The 18567-nt window shown below is 32.5% G+C and overlaps 2 protein-coding genes across 4 annotated transcripts; one reads left to right on the forward strand and one right to left on the reverse strand.

Annotated features, from left to right (window-relative positions):
- The first annotated feature begins 679 nt into the window (after window positions 1-679).
- Window positions 680-13152, forward strand: LOC110607131 (endonuclease MutS2). 3 transcript variants are annotated; one of them, XM_021746205.2, is made up of 21 exons: window positions 683-1276; window positions 1429-1557; window positions 1661-1828; window positions 1912-1995; window positions 2120-2170; window positions 3445-3501; window positions 3578-3660; window positions 4281-4404; window positions 4485-4544; window positions 5409-5648; window positions 6137-6208; window positions 6649-6796; window positions 7260-7387; window positions 7801-7848; window positions 8030-8160; window positions 8387-8469; window positions 10810-10913; window positions 11533-11603; window positions 12363-12661; window positions 12780-12937; window positions 13008-13152. In XM_021746205.2, exons 1-20 carry the CDS (start codon window positions 986-988, stop codon window positions 12932-12934), a joined length of 2526 nt encoding a protein of 841 aa, XP_021601897.1. In that variant the 5' UTR covers window positions 683-985; the 3' UTR covers window positions 12935-12937; window positions 13008-13152. The 3 variants fall into 3 exon arrangements, with proteins under 3 accessions (XP_021601898.1, XP_021601897.1, XP_043809554.1); XM_043953619.1 differs by lacking the exon at window positions 683-1276 and having other exon boundaries at window positions 1632-1828; XM_021746206.2 differs by lacking the exons at window positions 12780-12937; window positions 13008-13152 and having other exon boundaries at window positions 680-1276; window positions 11533-11642; window positions 12363-12502.
- A 3395-nt stretch (window positions 13153-16547) lies between these two features.
- Window positions 16548-17765, reverse strand: LOC110607135. Its single transcript, XM_021746210.2, has one exon. The coding sequence runs from the start codon at window positions 17487-17489 to the stop codon at window positions 16767-16769; it is 723 nt and encodes a 240-aa protein (XP_021601902.1). The 5' UTR covers window positions 17490-17765; the 3' UTR covers window positions 16548-16766.
- Between the last annotated feature and the right edge of the window lie 802 nt (window positions 17766-18567).

An 18567-nucleotide genomic window follows, 5' to 3' on the forward strand; every position in this document is an offset into this window, starting at 1 on the left:
TCAAACCAAATCGATCTGATTCGATTCGATTTGATTTGATTGATATGAATTTTTAATAATTTTTTTTATTTTTTACACTTTATTTTTAATATTTTAAAATTTAATTAAAATATTTTAATTTTAATATAATCTAATATCTTTATATTATTTAAAAAAATATTATTATTACTAATAAGTTCGATTTGATTTTTTTAATTTTTTTTATTAAAATCGAATCGAATTAAAATAATTAAAATTTTTTAAATTAAAAATTAAACTAAATCAAAATAATAAAAAATCAAATCAAATACCGCTCGCTCTACATACAATAGAGAATTTTTTTAAAAGAATTTACTAATCACAATTAATATATTAATAGTTTTAAATTGTTTTTCTAAATGAAAATAAAAAATAAAAATAAAAAGAGAAAAATTTAAAATCCCTTAAATTTACTTAAATACATTTACACTTGATTAAACCTATAATTGCAATAACTTTAAATTGTTATTTTTAAATAAATGCGTTGTTTGATGAAAATAATAGATTTTTGTCACCCTGTATGATTTCACTCTTCATTTTATAATTAATTATAATTTCATCTTTTATATTAATTTTTTTAATTTTGCCATCTCTTTATAACTCTATTTTGAAAAATAAAAGAGAAAAAAAATGGATGAAATTATAAATAACTGAAAAAAGTTAATTCGACATTTGCGTTTGGATTTGGATTAGCTTTTGATCTGCTTCTTATAATCGAGTGGTAGTATGCTCTCTCCTTCGTCGCTCTATGCTTCTCAGTTCTTACTTCGTCTGAACTCTCTTACTCCAACAGAATGAAATGAGAGCAGCTCAAATCCTTCTACAAGTTTTATCTCTAAACTAGCTTTCTGCCGCAAGAATTGAGAGTCTATTGTGTTTGGATGAACATGATCTCTCCTCCTCCTCCTCCCAATCTCTCTGTACAGGTCTCTGCTTCTTTGTAATTTCTCACTAAAAAAGGTGAACAATGACATGCTGTGCGGCGTTTGGAAACCGGATAACTATATGCAATCCTCTTCCGGTGAATAAATTATTCAGGTTTAGCGATGTAAGCAGTGTTAGATTGAACAAGTATTGTGGAGGTCACCGTTTCCCAAAACAAATTTTCTGCTCCACCGTTTTCTTACCTCAAAACAACTATTTAGAGCAAAAGAAAGATGGTGTTCACTATGACAGTCTCAGAGTCTTGGAATGGGATAAGCTCTGTGATTTGGTATCCTCCTTCGCCGGGACTTCCTTGGGTCGTGAGGCCACCAAGGTTATTGTTAATCTGTTATTATTCATGTGGTGTTTAGTTTCATTTTTATTCAACAAAATTTGGTAATTGTATGAGAAATTAAGAAATTGTTAGGGAAAAGCAGGAACCCATATTCGTATTAACTTTAGTTTGATGAATTGGATGGACGGCAGGTGCAATTGTGGTCCTTTAATAGGAGCTATGAGAAAAGTTTGATGCTTTTGCAAGAAACAAATGCGGCTGTGGAAATGCACAAGCACGGTGCTTGCCGCTTGGACTTCACTGGCATCGATCTTCTTCTGGTTAGTCACTGGATATGTTCTCCATTTGTTTTGCTCTTGATGCTATTTCCTCATAATTCCCCTTGTCCTCCAAGTGTCTTGTTTTGTTTGTCCTTTTAAAAAGGTGAAATCAGCCATTGGACATGCTCGGAGGGGTTTGCCACTCGGTGCAAATGAAGCAATGGCTGTTAAAGATATGCTGGAGTTTGCTGATGTTTTGCGGCTTAATCTTGAAGCTGCAATCAAGGAAGATGCTGATTGGTACAATCGCTTTATGCCTCTTTCTCAAATGGTAATAAGGATTCGGTTTTATATCCATTAAAATATTGTTTTTGAAGATTTCTTATCTTCTTTTTGAATGTATATGACTTGCAGATATTGGAATTGGTTATAAATCGATCGTTAATTAGGATGATACAGCAAGTTATAGATGAAGATGGATCTGTCAAAGACTCTGCAGTTTGTTCCTTATTTCTTCTGAGTTTTTACACACATTGACAACTCTATTGCATGCACTTTTCCTTTTCCAACGTGATTGCTTTCATTTTCTGCTGTCTTATTTCAATTTTGTTTGCTTGTGTAGAGCTCTGCCCTGAGAAAATCGCGTGATCAAGTACGGATGCTTGAAAAAAAGGTAAAATCTGATTTTTGCCTGAAATTGAACTGATATTGGGAATTTCCAGCAATTTTATGTTAAAATTTCAAGTTTGGTACCAATTTACAATTGAAAAAGGATTCTAGTCAAATTTGTAACACCAAAGTTGTAGCCAACAACATATTGACAATATAATACATTTTCTAAGGACTCTTCAGCACCCTGGTGCCTCCCTCATCAACATGCTTTGCCATTATGATTTATCTCATGGATATGGAATGTATATCCCCATGTCTCTCACTTTTTATTTTAATTTTTATTTTTGTGTTAGATTTTGCATTCAAAGTAGGGGCTAGATGTTGTTGACCTTAAATGTTGTATGAAGACATTGAAAGGATGTAAAACAGTAAGAGTCCTTCGCAGTGCTTGCAAAGTTCACTTGAGAGTGAATAGTCCTTTGCAGTGCTTGCAAAGTTCATTTGAGAGTGAATCGTCCTTTGTTCACTTGAGGGTGAATGTCCCTCCTCTGTGGCATGTTAGCCTTTGTTTGGAAACTAGGGCTGGGTGGCCTTTGCATATTAGTCCCATTGGCTGCATTTGGTGTGCAAGACGGGACAAGACAGGAACAAATCCGTCTTGTCTTGCATTTGATGCCCACTTGAGACAAGACGAGCTTATTTTGGTCTTGCCTCAACAGTAATTTAATGTTCTCTTGAAAAGTGATGGACAAAATTGTCCCACTGTCTGGACAACGTCTTGCTTACTTATTGGCAATAATAAGTTTAAGCATTTAAAGTGTGATTAACTTATATTATTTTTTAATTTATAATTATAATATTAATTAAAATAATTATTAAATGCAATTATAAGATTTAAAATAATAGTAAAATAAAATAGTGTGAATAAATATTTGAAGAAAATAATTAGCAATTTATATAGGTATAGTTTATATGTTGCTGTCTAAATATTATTTTATTTTATTATAATGTAACTATTTTATTTAATAAATACTTTTAATTAAGAGATAAGAGGCAACATAGAGGATATATCAGTTATTTTATAAATTTAGTTTGTCTTGTGATCTTTTTTATTTCTTGCTAAACATTAGGCTGTAAAGTAATTATCCTGCATACCAAAATTGACTACAAGGAACTTTGTTTTATGGATATGTGCTTATTCTTTGGATTGCTTGTTCGTCTGATGGATGTCCTTGATTAATAATATAAGTTGCTCAGTATATCTTCAAAGTGGATTCTGTTCATTTTCATCTAGACTTCTTCAGTTTTGAGTCTGTTATTTTGTTCATTGTTCAGTTATACCAGTTAATGGACAGCATAATTAGGAAGGACATGAAAGAAGCATCCTTTCTGGTAAGATCAGCTTTAGACATGATATTTTCGGATTCTTTATGTTTTCTTCCTAGCTATTTTAACAGTATTGCCTCAGGAAGTGAGTAACGTTGAGGGTAGATGGTGTATAAAATCGGGGAGTAATCAACTGACAAGTTTCAAGGGCCTACTATTGTCCAGGTGTTTAGTTTTACAGCATCCTTGTTTTTTCACATGAATATATTAGTTGATGGTTTAAAGGTATTGAGAGTGAGAGAGATTTCCCTGAAGTAATTTTTCAAAAGGATATGCATACAGGTAGGCCGTAACTGTTATGTTATGGCTGTTTGTTTTGATTACAGAAAATGTGGCCATAACCGCAATTATCCGTGCTAGACACTCATTCCTGTCAATTAATGTCAACTAAATAGTGAAGAGCAATATGCTTCATGGTAATAAATTAATTGGGCGTACAGAAAATTTATTGAATAAGAATTTCCTGACATTTCTTTTAATTAAAAACTTGAATATTGTAGTCTAGACCAATACATAAAGACCCTGAAAAGTTTATGCGGCAAATTAAAATTTCTAAAACACAAATCATGTGATTATTTGTTGGTTATACAATTCTAATTTTGGGTAATACATATATGTATAATGGAACTTCTCAAGGAAATATTATTTAGCATTGAAATGTTATTGTTATTGACATTTCTATTAAATTTTGGTCTGCTGAATTTAATATGCTAAGTTTTAACATAACTGCCTCCTACTTCCTCTTTATGAAAAATCAATTTCTGAAAGATAATATGCTGCTGTAGTGATTCAGGCACAGGAAGCATTTTAGAACCACTTTCAGCTGTTCCTTTGAATGATGAGTTACAAAGAGCAAGAGCATCAGTGGCAAAGGCAGAGGCAGATGTGCTTTTGATGTTGTCAGAAAAGGTTGCTGGTTTCATCTGCTGAAAGTTTTATTCATTATACATATTCTTGATTCAGTTATCATGTTTTTATTTGTAATACAGATGCAAAAGGATCTTGATGACATTGAAAAAGTATTGAACAACGTAATTCAACTAGATGCGGTAGGTGTCTGCCACTCTTCTATGTCTGTCTCTCTTGCTCTCAAACTCACAGAGGCACTAAAAGAGTAAATGTGCTACTCCATTTATAGTTATTCCTGCTTCATTATATTATATTTGAAAATCAATTACCGGTAAGAGATACGGTTTAGCCAACCTTTAAAATCAGAGTCGTGAGGTTCTAAAGTTGCAAATTCTGTTCAGCTTCTATTATGAATCCTTCATTGCAACTAAATTCCAGGGTGATACTGAATTGGCTGAAATATTCTGTCCAAACGATAGGATAGTCTTGCTTATGAAAGATGGGAGTACTTGCTAAGGGTTATGGGCAGTGATTGTGGTTTATGTTACCCAGGATTTTGAATATCATATTATCATCAATAACACGAGGACTTCTATCAATTTCTAATGGAATTTTATGGGGCTGCTATAAGAAAGAATTCCTTTTGAGAGGGGTACTTGCTTCGGAAGAAGGAGAAGGGGCCCAATCTCGTATTTGATGGTCGGCGCGGCGATAGTAATCCATTCAGTTTTTTTGGAATTCACTTCTTATTATTAGAGAAAGGGGAAAGCCAAAACCTTTTTTTTTGTTTTGCCCTAATAAGTTAGATTATTCAAGTCATTTTGCTAATTTGTGAAACAGTTCATGGTAGTGGTGACCAATTCAGTGTTGATTTCGTCCAATTCTGCAACACCATGACTGATTGTTATTTAGAACCTTCATGGTGTAAACACAAAATATAACTCGTTGTGCAAGTCTCAAACAAGGTCCTCCATAAGAGTTTTTGCATTTTTATTCCACTTTGTCATGTTAAATTAACTAAATATTGTGGTGAATTATATCTCATTCTGACTCTTTGCATTTAGATCAATGCCCGGGCAACTTATAGTATTTCATTTGGAGGTGCATGCCCTGATTTATATCTTCCAAAAGACATGGATGGATACTTCACTGTTGAATCATCAGAGAAGAATGATTCAAAGGCATCAAACACCTTCACGAGAGAGTGGCTATTGTATATGCCAAAAGCTTATCATCCTTTATTACTTCAGCAGCATAGACAAAATCTGCAGAAGGCGCAGAAGGATGCCAAAAACGCTACTGCTGTAAGGATTACACCATGCTACCCAGCTTGAGTTATAAATTTGTTTTCATTGGTTTAAGTGCAAAGGAGGTCCTAAATATTTTTTTCCAATTTCCATTTATGGTTCTTTGAAACTGACCCATTTTGGCCTGTACAGCCATCCTTTAGTGTAAGGTCCAGTTGTAGCTGAGACTATTTCTAGCAAAAATCAGCTTCCAATTTATCAAGCTTTTTGTAAGTTAATTTTGCATGTAATGCAACTAAATGAGTTTACCATAGGTGGACTGGCCACAACTTCTTCCGAGAAAACTAAATCATGGGATGAAATTGGACACTTAAAAAATACAGGCCATAATTGAGTATAGAAAAGTTCAAGAATTTTTTGGCAATTGATATTTTTCATTCCATGTTAAACATCTGCAGCTTGACTACCCTCTTCTAATGTCCTTCTAATGGCTTGCATTTTATCTTTTGGTTATTGCCTTTTGTTTTCTACTTTGGGAAATGAAGAAAAAATTCCAAGGGGATAATGGCACATGGAAGGGAGAAAGAAATGTGGATATTTTATCCTTAGAAATGCAGGTACCTTTTATATTTTTTTGCTAGCTAAAACTATTTTATGGTTGTGTTTTTCATTATTCTTTTTTACGGTTTAATTACAAAAACCCCTTGAAGTTTGCATTAAAATACATTTTGGTCTGCCATTTCAAAATTAGAAATTTTAGTCCTAAATTAGAAATTGGAGTCCTGATATTATTATCAGTCTAATTTCAAGATTTTGAGGGATGAAAATATGGTCTAAATTAAAATGTAAGTCACTAAAATGTAGTGAAAAAATTCATAATTTTATCATGAAGGACTAAAGTGTAGTCATTAAAAACTACAAGCGCTAAAATTGGAAAATTTGAAATAGCAAGTGCCCAAGTTTATATTATGAAAAGCCAGGGGAGATTTTCATGTTTATCTCTTTTTTAAAGGTGAACTATTACAATATTTAAAGGAAATTTATTCATGGCTGACAGGTCTCTGCAGTGGAGAAAGCTCATCCAATTCCAGTTGATCTTTTTATTGACCGGAAAACAAGAGTCCTGGTTATAACTGGCCCTAATACTGGGGGAAAAACAATTTGCTTAAAGACAGTTGGATTGAATGCTATGATGGCAAAATCAGGTTGATTCAACATGATTATTTTTGTATATCTTGTCATATATATCCATAGGATGTCGAATGGGGGAATCAAAAGTTCTTGTATCATGTGATTGAGATTTTGGCCTCTTCTCAATCTTAATTTCTTAATGCTTTTCTGTTTAAATAATGTGGAGTATATATTTTACTATTGACAACTTAAGATATTGTCATTGCCTTATTGGGCATCAAGTAAAGGAAGTTATAAGCCACTTATAAGATGGAAGTAGTTAGAAATTTAGAATCCCAATGAACTGAGCTGTTAATTTGTATCCTGAGTTGATGAAAATCCAATTCAATTTTATCTTGCATCTAGTCATGATAAAACTGAATGATTATTTATAGCAAGAAGTTAGTATTTGCATAAGATGTTACACTTTTCATCTTTCTTTTCTTGTTAAAAGACCTTCATTTATCATATGACCTACAAATTTTTTCAAAATTGTAGGTCTTTATGTTTTGTCTGCTGAATCTGCACAACTGCCTTGGTTTGATTATATCTTAGCTGATATTGGCGATGAGCAGTCGTTGTCCCAATCTTTATCTACATTCTCTGGCCATTTGAAACAAATAAGTGTACGTGGAATATTCCTTTTCTCAATTATTTTTCAGCATATTTGTGCCCGGATTTTTTTTTTTTTTATGGCAAGATATACTGCTTGCTAGCTTGGCTTTTCTTTTTCTTGCAAATGATGGATATGCACATCAAGGTACTTTGAACTGGCTACAAAGTATATTTTCTCAGTACACACTATTCTTTTTTGATGCCGTTATGAGTTGGGAGCCATCTTTGCATATTATTAATCGTCCTTATAGGTTTTTGAAACCGATTGCCTACTGTTAATAAGAATTATTAGCATGTGAGATTATTTAAAGGCACACGTCAGTTGAAGTGGCTTCTTGCACAACCTGTTGTAATTTTTCCCCAAATTATTTTATGTTTTTCTGATGTGATAAAGAGTATGCAATTTCATTGATCCATCTTACAGGACATTCGGTCTCAGTCAACAAATCGGTCACTGGTACTACTGGATGAAGTATGTTCCCTTTTTCTTCTTTTGTTTGTGATAGTTTATCTCATTGGATATTGTATTACTGGTTATATCAGCTTAAATAACATATGAGGATATAACTGAGGTAAAGATTTTAATCCGCTAACTCACAATGATAGAGAGGTAAATAATAATGTAATCAACATAGAATAAATGCACTTTTTAGGTTGGTGCAGGGACAAATCCACTTGAAGGAGCTGCACTGGGGATGTCACTGCTGGAATCATTTGCTGATGGTGGTGCTTTATTGACAATAGCTACAACACATCATGGTGAACTTAAGTCCCTCAAATACAGGCATGTGTTGAATATAGTAAAGATGCAAAATTTTTCTGGGCACCATGTTTCTCCTTTCATGTGTTTAATTCAGGGAGAAAATTAGCTGTAATCAATAAGGCTTTTAGTAAATGTTGTCAGTTAAACCAAAGTTATGCATCAACCTGTGGTTCATCCTTTGATATGAGAAATAGATTTGCTGGCTATATGTTCTGGTTTTATCATTAAAAAATTTCTTCTTTGGCAGTAATGGCGCCTTTGAAAATGCTTGCATGGAGTTTGATGAAGTGAATTTAAAGCCAACTTACAAGATTCTTTGGGGAATACCAGGTTTTCTTTCTTGGTTGCTTGATTATTTAATATTTTTCTGGTATAATACTGGACATATGAAGTGATGTTTATGAGTTATTGAAGATGTCAAGTCAAGACTCAAGAACACTGCAAATGATTGGTTAGTTGATATTAGAAACAGAACCCTAAATCTGTTTCCCAAGCAATTGCCCTCCAAATTCTCATTTTGTCCATCTTCTCAGCATTTACATAGAGATTTGATTTTTCAAAAAGAATACATGTGCTTTCAGGAATGACTTTTCATATTCCAACCAACTGATGTGGTATACCTAAGCTAAATTATGTTGCAGATCATAGCTAGCTATCTTGTGTTATAGCCCAATGTTTGTGACCGAGTAATGGGAACAAGTACTGTGAAATTAAAATCTGCAATGGTGGTAACTTTTTGTTTACTTTCTTTTCTTGCTTTGTTATCTATGGTTAACAATCAGACAAGGGCTATTGAAGAGAACTCTTTGATCTCAAGAAATTATGTTTGTGGAAATAAACTTTTTCTTGTTCACTCCGTTTTCCTCTTAAATATTCACAGTACCTAATATTTGGAATAATATCTGCCCTCTAAAGAAGGAAACACATAACAACCGAACAATTAAAATTATGAAACACAAAAATAATATGGAGTCTGAAAGTTCCTTAACTTTGCTGGCCTCCTTTTTGTACCCATGAGAATAGCACTTGTAAACTTGGGTCTGCTGGATTTGCCCCCATATCTTGTATTGAGTTAGGCTGCTGTTGCTGCTGGCTCACAACATCATGCTTCTAACATTTGTTATGGTAGTGTCCATCTGAATCATGCAACTTCCTTGAATGTTTAAATGCTTATGAGTTGGGTGCTTTATATTACTGATTCATTCAAATAGATTAGTGTCTGAAGCTTTGATTACTTCCAACTAACAAAACATCTGCTATGTCGTCAGAAACAATAGCAAAGTTTCATGTAAGTGGTTTCAATAGGGAAGAGAAGCTCGGAAGGAGGAAAGTTACCACTCTGCACTGGGTAACCTATTAGATGACACTTGACACTAGTGGAAGTGTTCAATGAGATATTATCTGGGGGAAAGCTGGGGAACTTTTGTTTATTAGAGAGAGAGAGAGAGAGGGAGGGAGAGAGAGAGAGAGAGAGAGAGAAATGCTAAGATGCTTTGTTTGTGAACTAAGCATAATATGCGAAGTTACAGGCGGAGATGGGATAGTGTAATATTAGTCTGCAAGAGCTAATTTGGATAAGTTGCCTGCTATCATATAAATAACTAGAGACCTTTTTTTAGCTCTTCACTAATATAATTATCATTTTTAGCTGTCTTCACATTTATGGCCATTAAGTTGAAGTGATGGAGGCTGTGGGTGGCCATGGCCCTCATAGTCCCATAATTTTCTTTTTATTGCTATTGTACTGTATTATTAATTTCTCGCTAGTTTCAAAATTTTGTCCACCCTGAAATTTTGATCTTGGCAGGCAAAATACGTATTATTTTTTGTGCCTTACTGGTACATATTTTTACTACTATTTCTCTTGCACGAAATCAAATAAAATGCAAATGATGTAAAACCATTCGTTAAACAATTTACAATTCTCTAATGACATTCATTTTTCCAATTTTTGTTTGATATTTCTTCTCTTTTTCCAACTATTAATAAACTACAATTCAAATGATAAATTTTCCATATTATACAGAAGTTTCAATATCAGTACATATTTGGATAATGTATCAATATTTTAAATTATGGAATAATATATATAATATATTTCCTTAAAAATTTGAAATCTTTTCTCATTGGTAGTTACACGTTTGTTTATTGTGAAGTCTTCTCTCTTCCTTTTTCTTTACCCCATTTCCCTAAAGTTTTGGGTTGGTTTTGGTGTCAAGCCCATGAATGTGTTCTTTCACAAGGACCATCAAGAAAGATTCTCCTTAAGTGCATTGCAGGCTCCCCAAATATATATATATATATATATATAGTTGCTGAGTTGATTTTAATTTTTTGTTACTAAGCTATTTTATGAACAATAACCCTCCCCCTGCACACATCCCCAAGCTAAATTTCTGTCTCCATTATTCAAAAGGTGTTCCTTTTTTTCAGGGAAGTAATCCTTTTTACTCTCAACTATGCACTTCAATATAAATTTAAGAATGTGCTTTTCTTCTAAGGAATAAGTTGGTTTGTATTTGAGACTCATTTTTCTCATGCATGGATGTCAAGTACTTTTTCCCCCTTTTTATCTTTGTCAAAAGGTAAAATAAGATCAAGTATTGATTTTCTGTTGTTTGCAGCTGTTGGTATTATTTCATATCTTAAGCAATGTGATTATTTCTATAGGTCGTTCAAATGCCATCAATATATCTGAAAAGTTGGGACTGCCAGCCACAATTATTAGTAATGCTCGAGAATTATATGGTGCTGCTAGTGCAGAGATTAATGAGGTAACAAACACAACTAAAACAAAGTTGATTTGTTTTTAACTAAGTTTGAAATTGGTTTTCGGCCTATAATGTTTATGACTTTCTACCTCACCCTTTAGAAATATCTACTGCAATTATCCATATGACTGCATGAATATGCAGTAGAAACCCTACATTTAGCCAATATTTGTTTAATTTTAAGCTGATTCCAACAGGACTGATTTTGTTTGCTGCTTAATTGTGACTTGTGAGTTATCGCTGAAATTTGTTGTTTTAACTGTGTTGTAGCATATGTTGAGATTACACTAGTTCTCTAAAGAAGAAAATCTTAAAGCATGTGAGAAGATTATACATGTGTGTGTGTGTGTGTATAGATGGTGTTTTATCAGTTTCAACATGCCATCAGTTTACTGTATGATAATCTCATGGTCTCATCAATTGTTGACTATAATTGATATTGAAAGATACAATATCATAAACTTTATAATATCTAACGGCATTTTCATTTTAAAGATTCTATATCATAAACATTATAATATCTGATAGACTGTAAAGTTTCATTGTTGTTTCAACTTTTGACTATAATTCTGGTGTATGTCATTTTAACTATCATTTTCATTATCCTCGTAATATCTTATAGGTCATAATTGATATGGAAAGATTCAAGCAAGATTTTCAAGAGCTTTTATACGAGGCACAACATCATCTGATGTGAGAACCTTGGCTTCCAGTCTGTAGATACTTGTTCTTGTAAGATCAATCAGGATATTGTAATTTGGACAAAAAATGTCAACATAATAATTATAATGGCCAATATCTGTGTACTCTGCCTGTCGATGTGCCGGAACAAGTCTAGGCTGTTTGTTTCATTTTTCCATCAAAAAATTTTAAATTTAGTGTATTTCCATAAAATTTTCACTTCACTATGGCATGTTACTGTAGTAGGAAGTTAACTTTCACGAGTTTGCATGCGTGCTTTTGTCTGCTCAGTTCAGTATACGTACAAGCTTTTGTCCGGAGGAAGGATCTATATGTTTGGTAGCAACAAATAAGCAATCTTTTTCTGAATAGTGTGTTTTAGCGCGTTCATAATGAGCTAGTGTAGTTTCTATTGTTTTAATGGACAAAATAACCATGTGTTTTTGTTGAATTTAACAGGCTCAAGAGTTAGCTTTTCTTTTAAGTTATTTTCCACCATGGTCTACTTGTTTTTATCAATAAACATCAGTCTTCAAAATCGTCTTCATCATCCTTTTTTTTCTTAAATTATGGTGATCTGTCTTAACTTTTTCTTCATGGCAATGCAAGTTGAACTAATTTTTTTTTTGGGTAAACGTTTATGTTATGACATTCATCTTCACTGTTTAAAATTGCTCCTTGCTTGGCAGCAGATGATTCTGTTGACTTTGTGGATGCTAATCTAGTATCTGCTCTTTTTTTTATTTTATTTTATTTCACTTTTAACTGCAGGCTCTCAAGAAATCTTCACGAAAAACTTCTGCTGGCCAGAAGGAAAATTGTGGAGCATCGTTCTAGTCAAAGAAACAGGAAGATGCAAGAAATCTCCAAGGCTGCTGCTCTAGCACGCTCTGCACTTCACAAGAAAGTCAGGCACCTTCGTGCATACTTAGTGAAATCTTCTGAGCCCCGTAAAACCAATAAAACAAAACTTGTGGCAAGTGACCAATGTCCTACTGGAGATAATAGTGGAAATACCACTGGAAGTAGAAGTTCAACTGCAGTTGAAATTAAAACACAATCACCATCAGGTATATCTAAAACTCTGATGAAATATTCTGCTAGGTCCAGTGGCCTGCTGGAAGCTAAAATGTAACTTGCGTTGCATCACTTGAAACCGCGGGCTGATAGTATTGTTGTTCACTGCAGTGAGGACTGAGCTTCCTCAGGTTGGTGATACAGTGCACGTTTCATCCCTAGGAAGAAAAGCAATAGTTCTGAGAGTGGATCGATCTAAAGACGAAATAGTAGTTCAAGCTGGCATCATGAAGTTGAAAGTGAAATTAATGGATATTGGGACTTGAAAGGTAAGAAATATATGCTCACACGTCTTTCTGCCTAGTTCATTGGTCCACAACTATGTTACTCGGATTCAGGGATGAAAAATGTTATATGAGCAGGAGTCGAAGTTGGCTCTTTTCTGAAATCTTCCTAGTTTTTTTTTAATATACTTATTAACCCTTTTTTTTAGTGGACTTGTACGTGAGACCCTATGAAGCTGGGATTTTGTTGAACATTGCAATATCATCTCCTAGGCACAAGGAAGAAAAGAATGACTGCTATATACTGGACGGCAAACAACTGGAAATTGACATTTAAAAGTTAAAGGGAAATGAGGATTTACAAAAGTTACTAACAACGATGTCGCGCCAGAAAGCAGACAGCGTCAATGGAATTATCTACCTGCATATGTAGTCGGTTGGTTCCCGTTGAAGATACTGAAGGAAACTTAATGGTGTAGGTATTCTTTGAGCATGCTTTTGTTTAGAGATGAGGAAAATGACTTCCTTCCCTAGTTGTAGAATATGTCAATCAGAAAAAGAATAAAAAAATATATATATTGCTCTAGCTTTTAGGCTTTACCGAAAAGAGCCAATTTTAATTTTTTATATTTAAATTTTATAAAAATATGAAATTTAACACATAAATTTCATAACATATAATTATTTAATCCTTAAAAATTTAACATGTAATCTAATAAAATGCTATCATGTGAATATTGTCATTATTAATCAAGAATGTTTAAAAAGATTTTGCCATTTTCCAGTTTTCTATCCATGTTTCTTTCTTTGCTTTTTTAAATAGAAAATCTTTTAAATTCATTGGTCGAAAATGGAGGTTTTTGAAGTTTTCTTTTATAAAATCTTAAAAAAAAAAAAAAAAAAAACATATGCCGTGTTTATAAAAATTTAAGATTCTTAAATATTGAAAAACCAATTATTACTTTAAAAACTTCATCCAAAATAAAGGATTAAGGGTTTTGAGAATCTTTAAAAAATAATTAAAAAAAAATAATCATATTTCAGCATCCAAAAAAGACAAGTTTATATCATAAAGTGGAGTAGTTTTGGGTTGAAGCCTTGTCGGAATGCTTATTGTAATTATTATTTTAATAATATTAAGAGAATAATTTTATAACTATGACTAAAATAACAGAGGTTTAATGCTAAAATATAATAATGTTGTTTGCATTTGTTGAAGATCCCAGCATGTTGGGTGAGGTGAGGAAAAATAAAAACAAAATCTTCGACGTTGTCTAAGTGTTAGATACAAGAGAAATTGCTGTTGGTTGCGTCCATGTGGGGCTTGTCTTGTCTTGACTTTTGGTGCTTGTACAGTGAAGAAGCAGAGGAGCTTTTTGCGTCTATCTCTTGGCTCCTTGGAGCAGAATCCACCACCTAATTCCTCGTACTAAAGTCACAAGTGGAAAGCATTGTCACAGCCTCCACAATTTGACAATTCTAATCTCCATGCTAGACACTATTCATATTTAACTTCCAAATTTCTTACATTAAAAATAAAAAAAAAAAAAACTGAGAGTTGACGGCAGATATTTCCTTGTTGTATGTGTTGGATTCTTTGTAATTCTACATTTGATAACATATAAATTATATATTTTACCTCGATAAAAATTTGTGAAAATCTTTGATATGAACTCTATTAATTACATTAAATTAAAGTCTATAATCTTTTCGAATTAAAATACATGAAATTTTTTAATTTGAACTATATTAATCACATTATATTAAAGTCCACAGTTTGATCAAAATAAATGGAATATTCAATCAAATAGAGTCTGACCTATTATTAATTTAATCTCTTTTGACTTTGAACTCATGAGATATGATTTTCAATCCCACATTTCATACGAAATTTTAAATATTCATACTACAATAATCTTGATGTAGTGTGTATTAGGAGAAATGTGATTTTATCTGACTAAATATTAAATGAGTCAATTGCGCATTATAAATTATGAGTTTAAAAAGTCTATTGAAAGTGTCATCATTCTCAAGGGACTTATTAGTGGTGTACAGTGCCCATAAAATAATCCTGACGTAGTGTGTATTACGAGAAATATGATTTTATTCGGTTAAATATTAAATAAGTCAACTGCGCACTATAAATAATGAGTTTAAAAAGTCTATTGAAAGTGCCATCATCCCTTTAAAGGGATATATAAGAGGTGTACGGTGCCTATGAAACTATATAACACTGCTATGCAAAGATAAAAGAAGTAATTATTACTACTCTTTATAAAAATCCCATATATGCTTTCTGTGCTCTTCACCACACCAAAGAACTCTTCAAAATTAGCCTATATGGCAGAATTTTATCACTTTAACCGTGCCTTATTAAGCAATTTTTTCATTCATAACAAGTTTTATTTATACTCAGATGTATACATCCAACTTAATTATAGTGAATTTCGCTTTGATAGCTTTTGTTTAAGTTGGTGTAATAACATTTGGTATAAATAAGGCAAGAATTTTCTTGTACATTGTGAAAAAATTATATAATAAATCTATGATTTTATATTAGATTTGACACGAAACTAATGGTAAAGCAATAAACATATTTTTTTTTAACAATTATTAGTATTTATGGTTATTTTGAATGCATTTTTAGTTAATTTTTATTTGATTCAAATAAATTATAATTTTATATAGCCATTTTATAAAGAAATCACTGAAATATTAGATTGGAGGAGCCGGCCAAAACTAAGAGCTACAACTCTAAATCGACCTGAAGCATGAAGGGCAGAGCTCTTAGGCATATTAGGAGTTCTTGTTGACAACATGCATCTTAATGTTGTGCCTTTCCTGAAATCGAACCCCTTCCCATAAACAACCATCTTGCAATATTGAATCTTTAGGCTCCTTTCCATGAGCTCCGTCTATAAACGGATCAACAAAACCAAACAAAAATGATATGCACAGTCCACCTGAATGGGAATGGAAGACCCATTCTCTAGGCAAAAGGAAGAGCCCCATTGCTCAGAAAAGGCAGAAGAAAATATGCCACTTAGCAAAAAAGAGACGTGTTGTCTTAAATTAAGGGGCATGAATCCGCCGTTTGCCTAATCTGGAGAACACACATAATGCTAATTTGCATTAGTTTATGATCCTAGCAAGTTGGGTGAAACAAAAACAAAATCATGCACGTTGTCTAAGTTTTAAACAGAATGGAAACTGATTTTGGTTGCGTCCATGTGCGGATTTGTCTTGACATTTATGCTTGTACTCTGATGAAGCAGAGGAGGAGCCTTAGTGCAGAATCCACCACTCAGACTAAAATCACAAGTGGAAAGCACTGTCACAGCCTTCCTAAATTGACAATTCTATTTCCAACCTCCCATGTTTGAGAGATTATTCATATTTAACTTCCAAATTGTAATTAACAATCAGTGGGAGACTGCTTCAGATTTTTTTATAAAATAAAAATAAAAATAATAAAAAAGAGAGTAGAAAACTGAGAGTTATATTGGATTTAACTATCTCAATATATCATCTAAATTTGGAATTTAAATTTTAATATAAAATACTTTTAAAATTTAAAAAAAAAATTACCTTCTTAACAGATTTATTTATTTGATGCGAATCTGATTTACTCAAATAAAGATTTATATAGACTTTTTTATTAATTGAAGTTTTGGGTTAATTTAGATTACAGGAAAAAGTTACAAATAAGTAAATTGTACAGTGTACAAAATTCAAATATTACATTAGTTGAGGACATATAAGCAAAACACTAAAATATATGTGCATTGCAATTTAATTGGATTCAACTTTTGGATTGAATATTAATTGCAAAATGCACCCTTTTGTAAACCCTAATTTCTAAATTCCATAAAAATCAAATTTGATTTTGGGTCTCAATTTCCTGATCTCTGTGGTCATAAACAGCCCAGCTACATTCAAAGGTGACATCCAGAAAATAGAGCATGAAAACCAGGACAACACAGCACATAAACATAGGAATCGGCCCAAAGATCCACAAAAAAAGGGGGAAAGAGAAGTAGAACGCACGTAATCCTAGCGACCAAAAATAGCAACCCCTGTTGACGGACCTCGCCACATACTCCGCCGTCAGATGGTGGTGGTTGCGATCAGGCAACATATGCTTGAATGGAACGTTAATGAGAATGCTTGCATGGCTATAGTACCTGATGGATTGCACGTTCAGCAAGAAAGCCACCAAGAAACACACCAATATAGAGAAGAACTTTATTGATAAACCTAGCTCGCTGGTATCTCCATACTCGAAAATCCAAGATCGACCATCTGCTCTGGTGACGCCGGTCATGAGCACCGCAATAAGAGAGCTGAGCATGATGGCCGTGGAAGCCAAGAGAGTTGATGCCATTATATTGTTTCTCAGTGTCTGCACTGCGAGAACCCCATTCTTGGCGGAGTCCTCCATCATAGCTTGAACCCAGAAGCGGCGGTTGATGGTGTTGACGCCTATAACAGTCTTGGAAGGGTGGTTCATGATCCGATAGAAAAGCCATATGTGGTATGCAACCATTATAGCAAGCCCCAGTGGAACCAAGGTGTAATCGAGAATTCTTTTCTCCATTGTTGATTGATGGTGGCCTTGGACAGAGAGGAGAGGGGTGGTGGTGTTTTGGGGTTGGAGTGAGTAAATTGAGGTGGCGGATACAGGGGAAAGCGAGAGAGCGCATTTGTTTAATTTATAGCCGCACAAGCGAGAGTGGTAAGGGGACTGCGACGGCGCCACGCAGGCTATGGCATTTAACCATCGCTCTGCCACCACCTTTTTCCAATACCCTATTACTATTTCTTTGATTACTTTCAACAGGTTTCTTGGGTTTAGCCCACCGCCCAATTTTGGAGGGTTTCAGTTTATGGTTGAATTTTAATTTGGTATAAAAAAATATATTATAATGTATTTATGAAAAATATTTTTTAAAAAAATATTTAAAAATTAATTTTTATATATGTTTTAATTTTTAAAGCATTCAGAAAAATGAGTTAAAAGAAATATATTTTTTCAAAAAAAATTAATTTCTATACTTCAAAAATTTATTAGCACTTTTAAATATAAATTTATTAATATATTTTATTTTTAAACTAAAATTAAATAATAAAAAATAAATTATTTTGTTAAAAAATACTTTTCACTAAAAATATTTTTTAAATATGTATTATTTTTTATAAATAAATAAAGTTTTAATTTAATATTATTTTTTAAAAAAATTATGTAAATTGAAAATATATGACTAAAAAATAATAATTCTTTTTTAAAAAATATTGTATTAAAATGAGATCGTTAGCATTAGAATCATTTTAAAGATTGAGATGTCTCAAATCCCAACTAATTATATATATAAAAAAATTATTTCTTTTATATAAAAAATTAGAATCATTATTTATTAATTTTTTTAACATGTCTCTATTTGATATTTATTAAAAATAAAATGTTTATTAATTTGAAAATTAATTTTATAATATAACAATCCGAATGGAATGTATATTAAAAAACACAATATAGAATTATTATTTTAATAACTTATGTGAAAATAACTCAACGAAGGAGTAACTTAAATTGATAATGGTTTTTTTTTTTAATAAATACGACATTGCTTACGTTAAAAATTGATTAAATAATCGCGATTGATAAAAAAAAATTATTA

The sequence above is a fragment of the Manihot esculenta genome, chromosome 18, assembly GCF_001659605.2.
Source record: "Manihot esculenta cultivar AM560-2 chromosome 18, M.esculenta_v8, whole genome shotgun sequence".
Taxonomy (NCBI): Eukaryota; Viridiplantae; Streptophyta; class Magnoliopsida; order Malpighiales; family Euphorbiaceae; genus Manihot; species Manihot esculenta.

Excerpts from the sequence above, each read along its gene's own strand:
- LOC110607135 (XM_021746210.2), bottom strand. The coding sequence starts at position 17,489 with ATGGAGAAAAGAATTCTCGATTACACCTTGGTTCCACTGGGGCTTGCT.
- LOC110607131 (XM_021746205.2), top strand. The coding sequence starts at position 986 with ATGACATGCTGTGCGGCGTTTGGAAACCGGATAACTATATGCAATCCT. Across the intron at positions 1,277-1,428 it reads TGGGTCGTGAGGCCACCAAG|GTGCAATTGTGGTCCTTTAA; the intron begins GTTATTGTTAAT and ends GATGGACGGCAG. Across the intron at positions 2,171-3,444 it reads TACGGATGCTTGAAAAAAAG|TTATACCAGTTAATGGACAG; the intron begins GTAAAATCTGAT and ends TTCATTGTTCAG.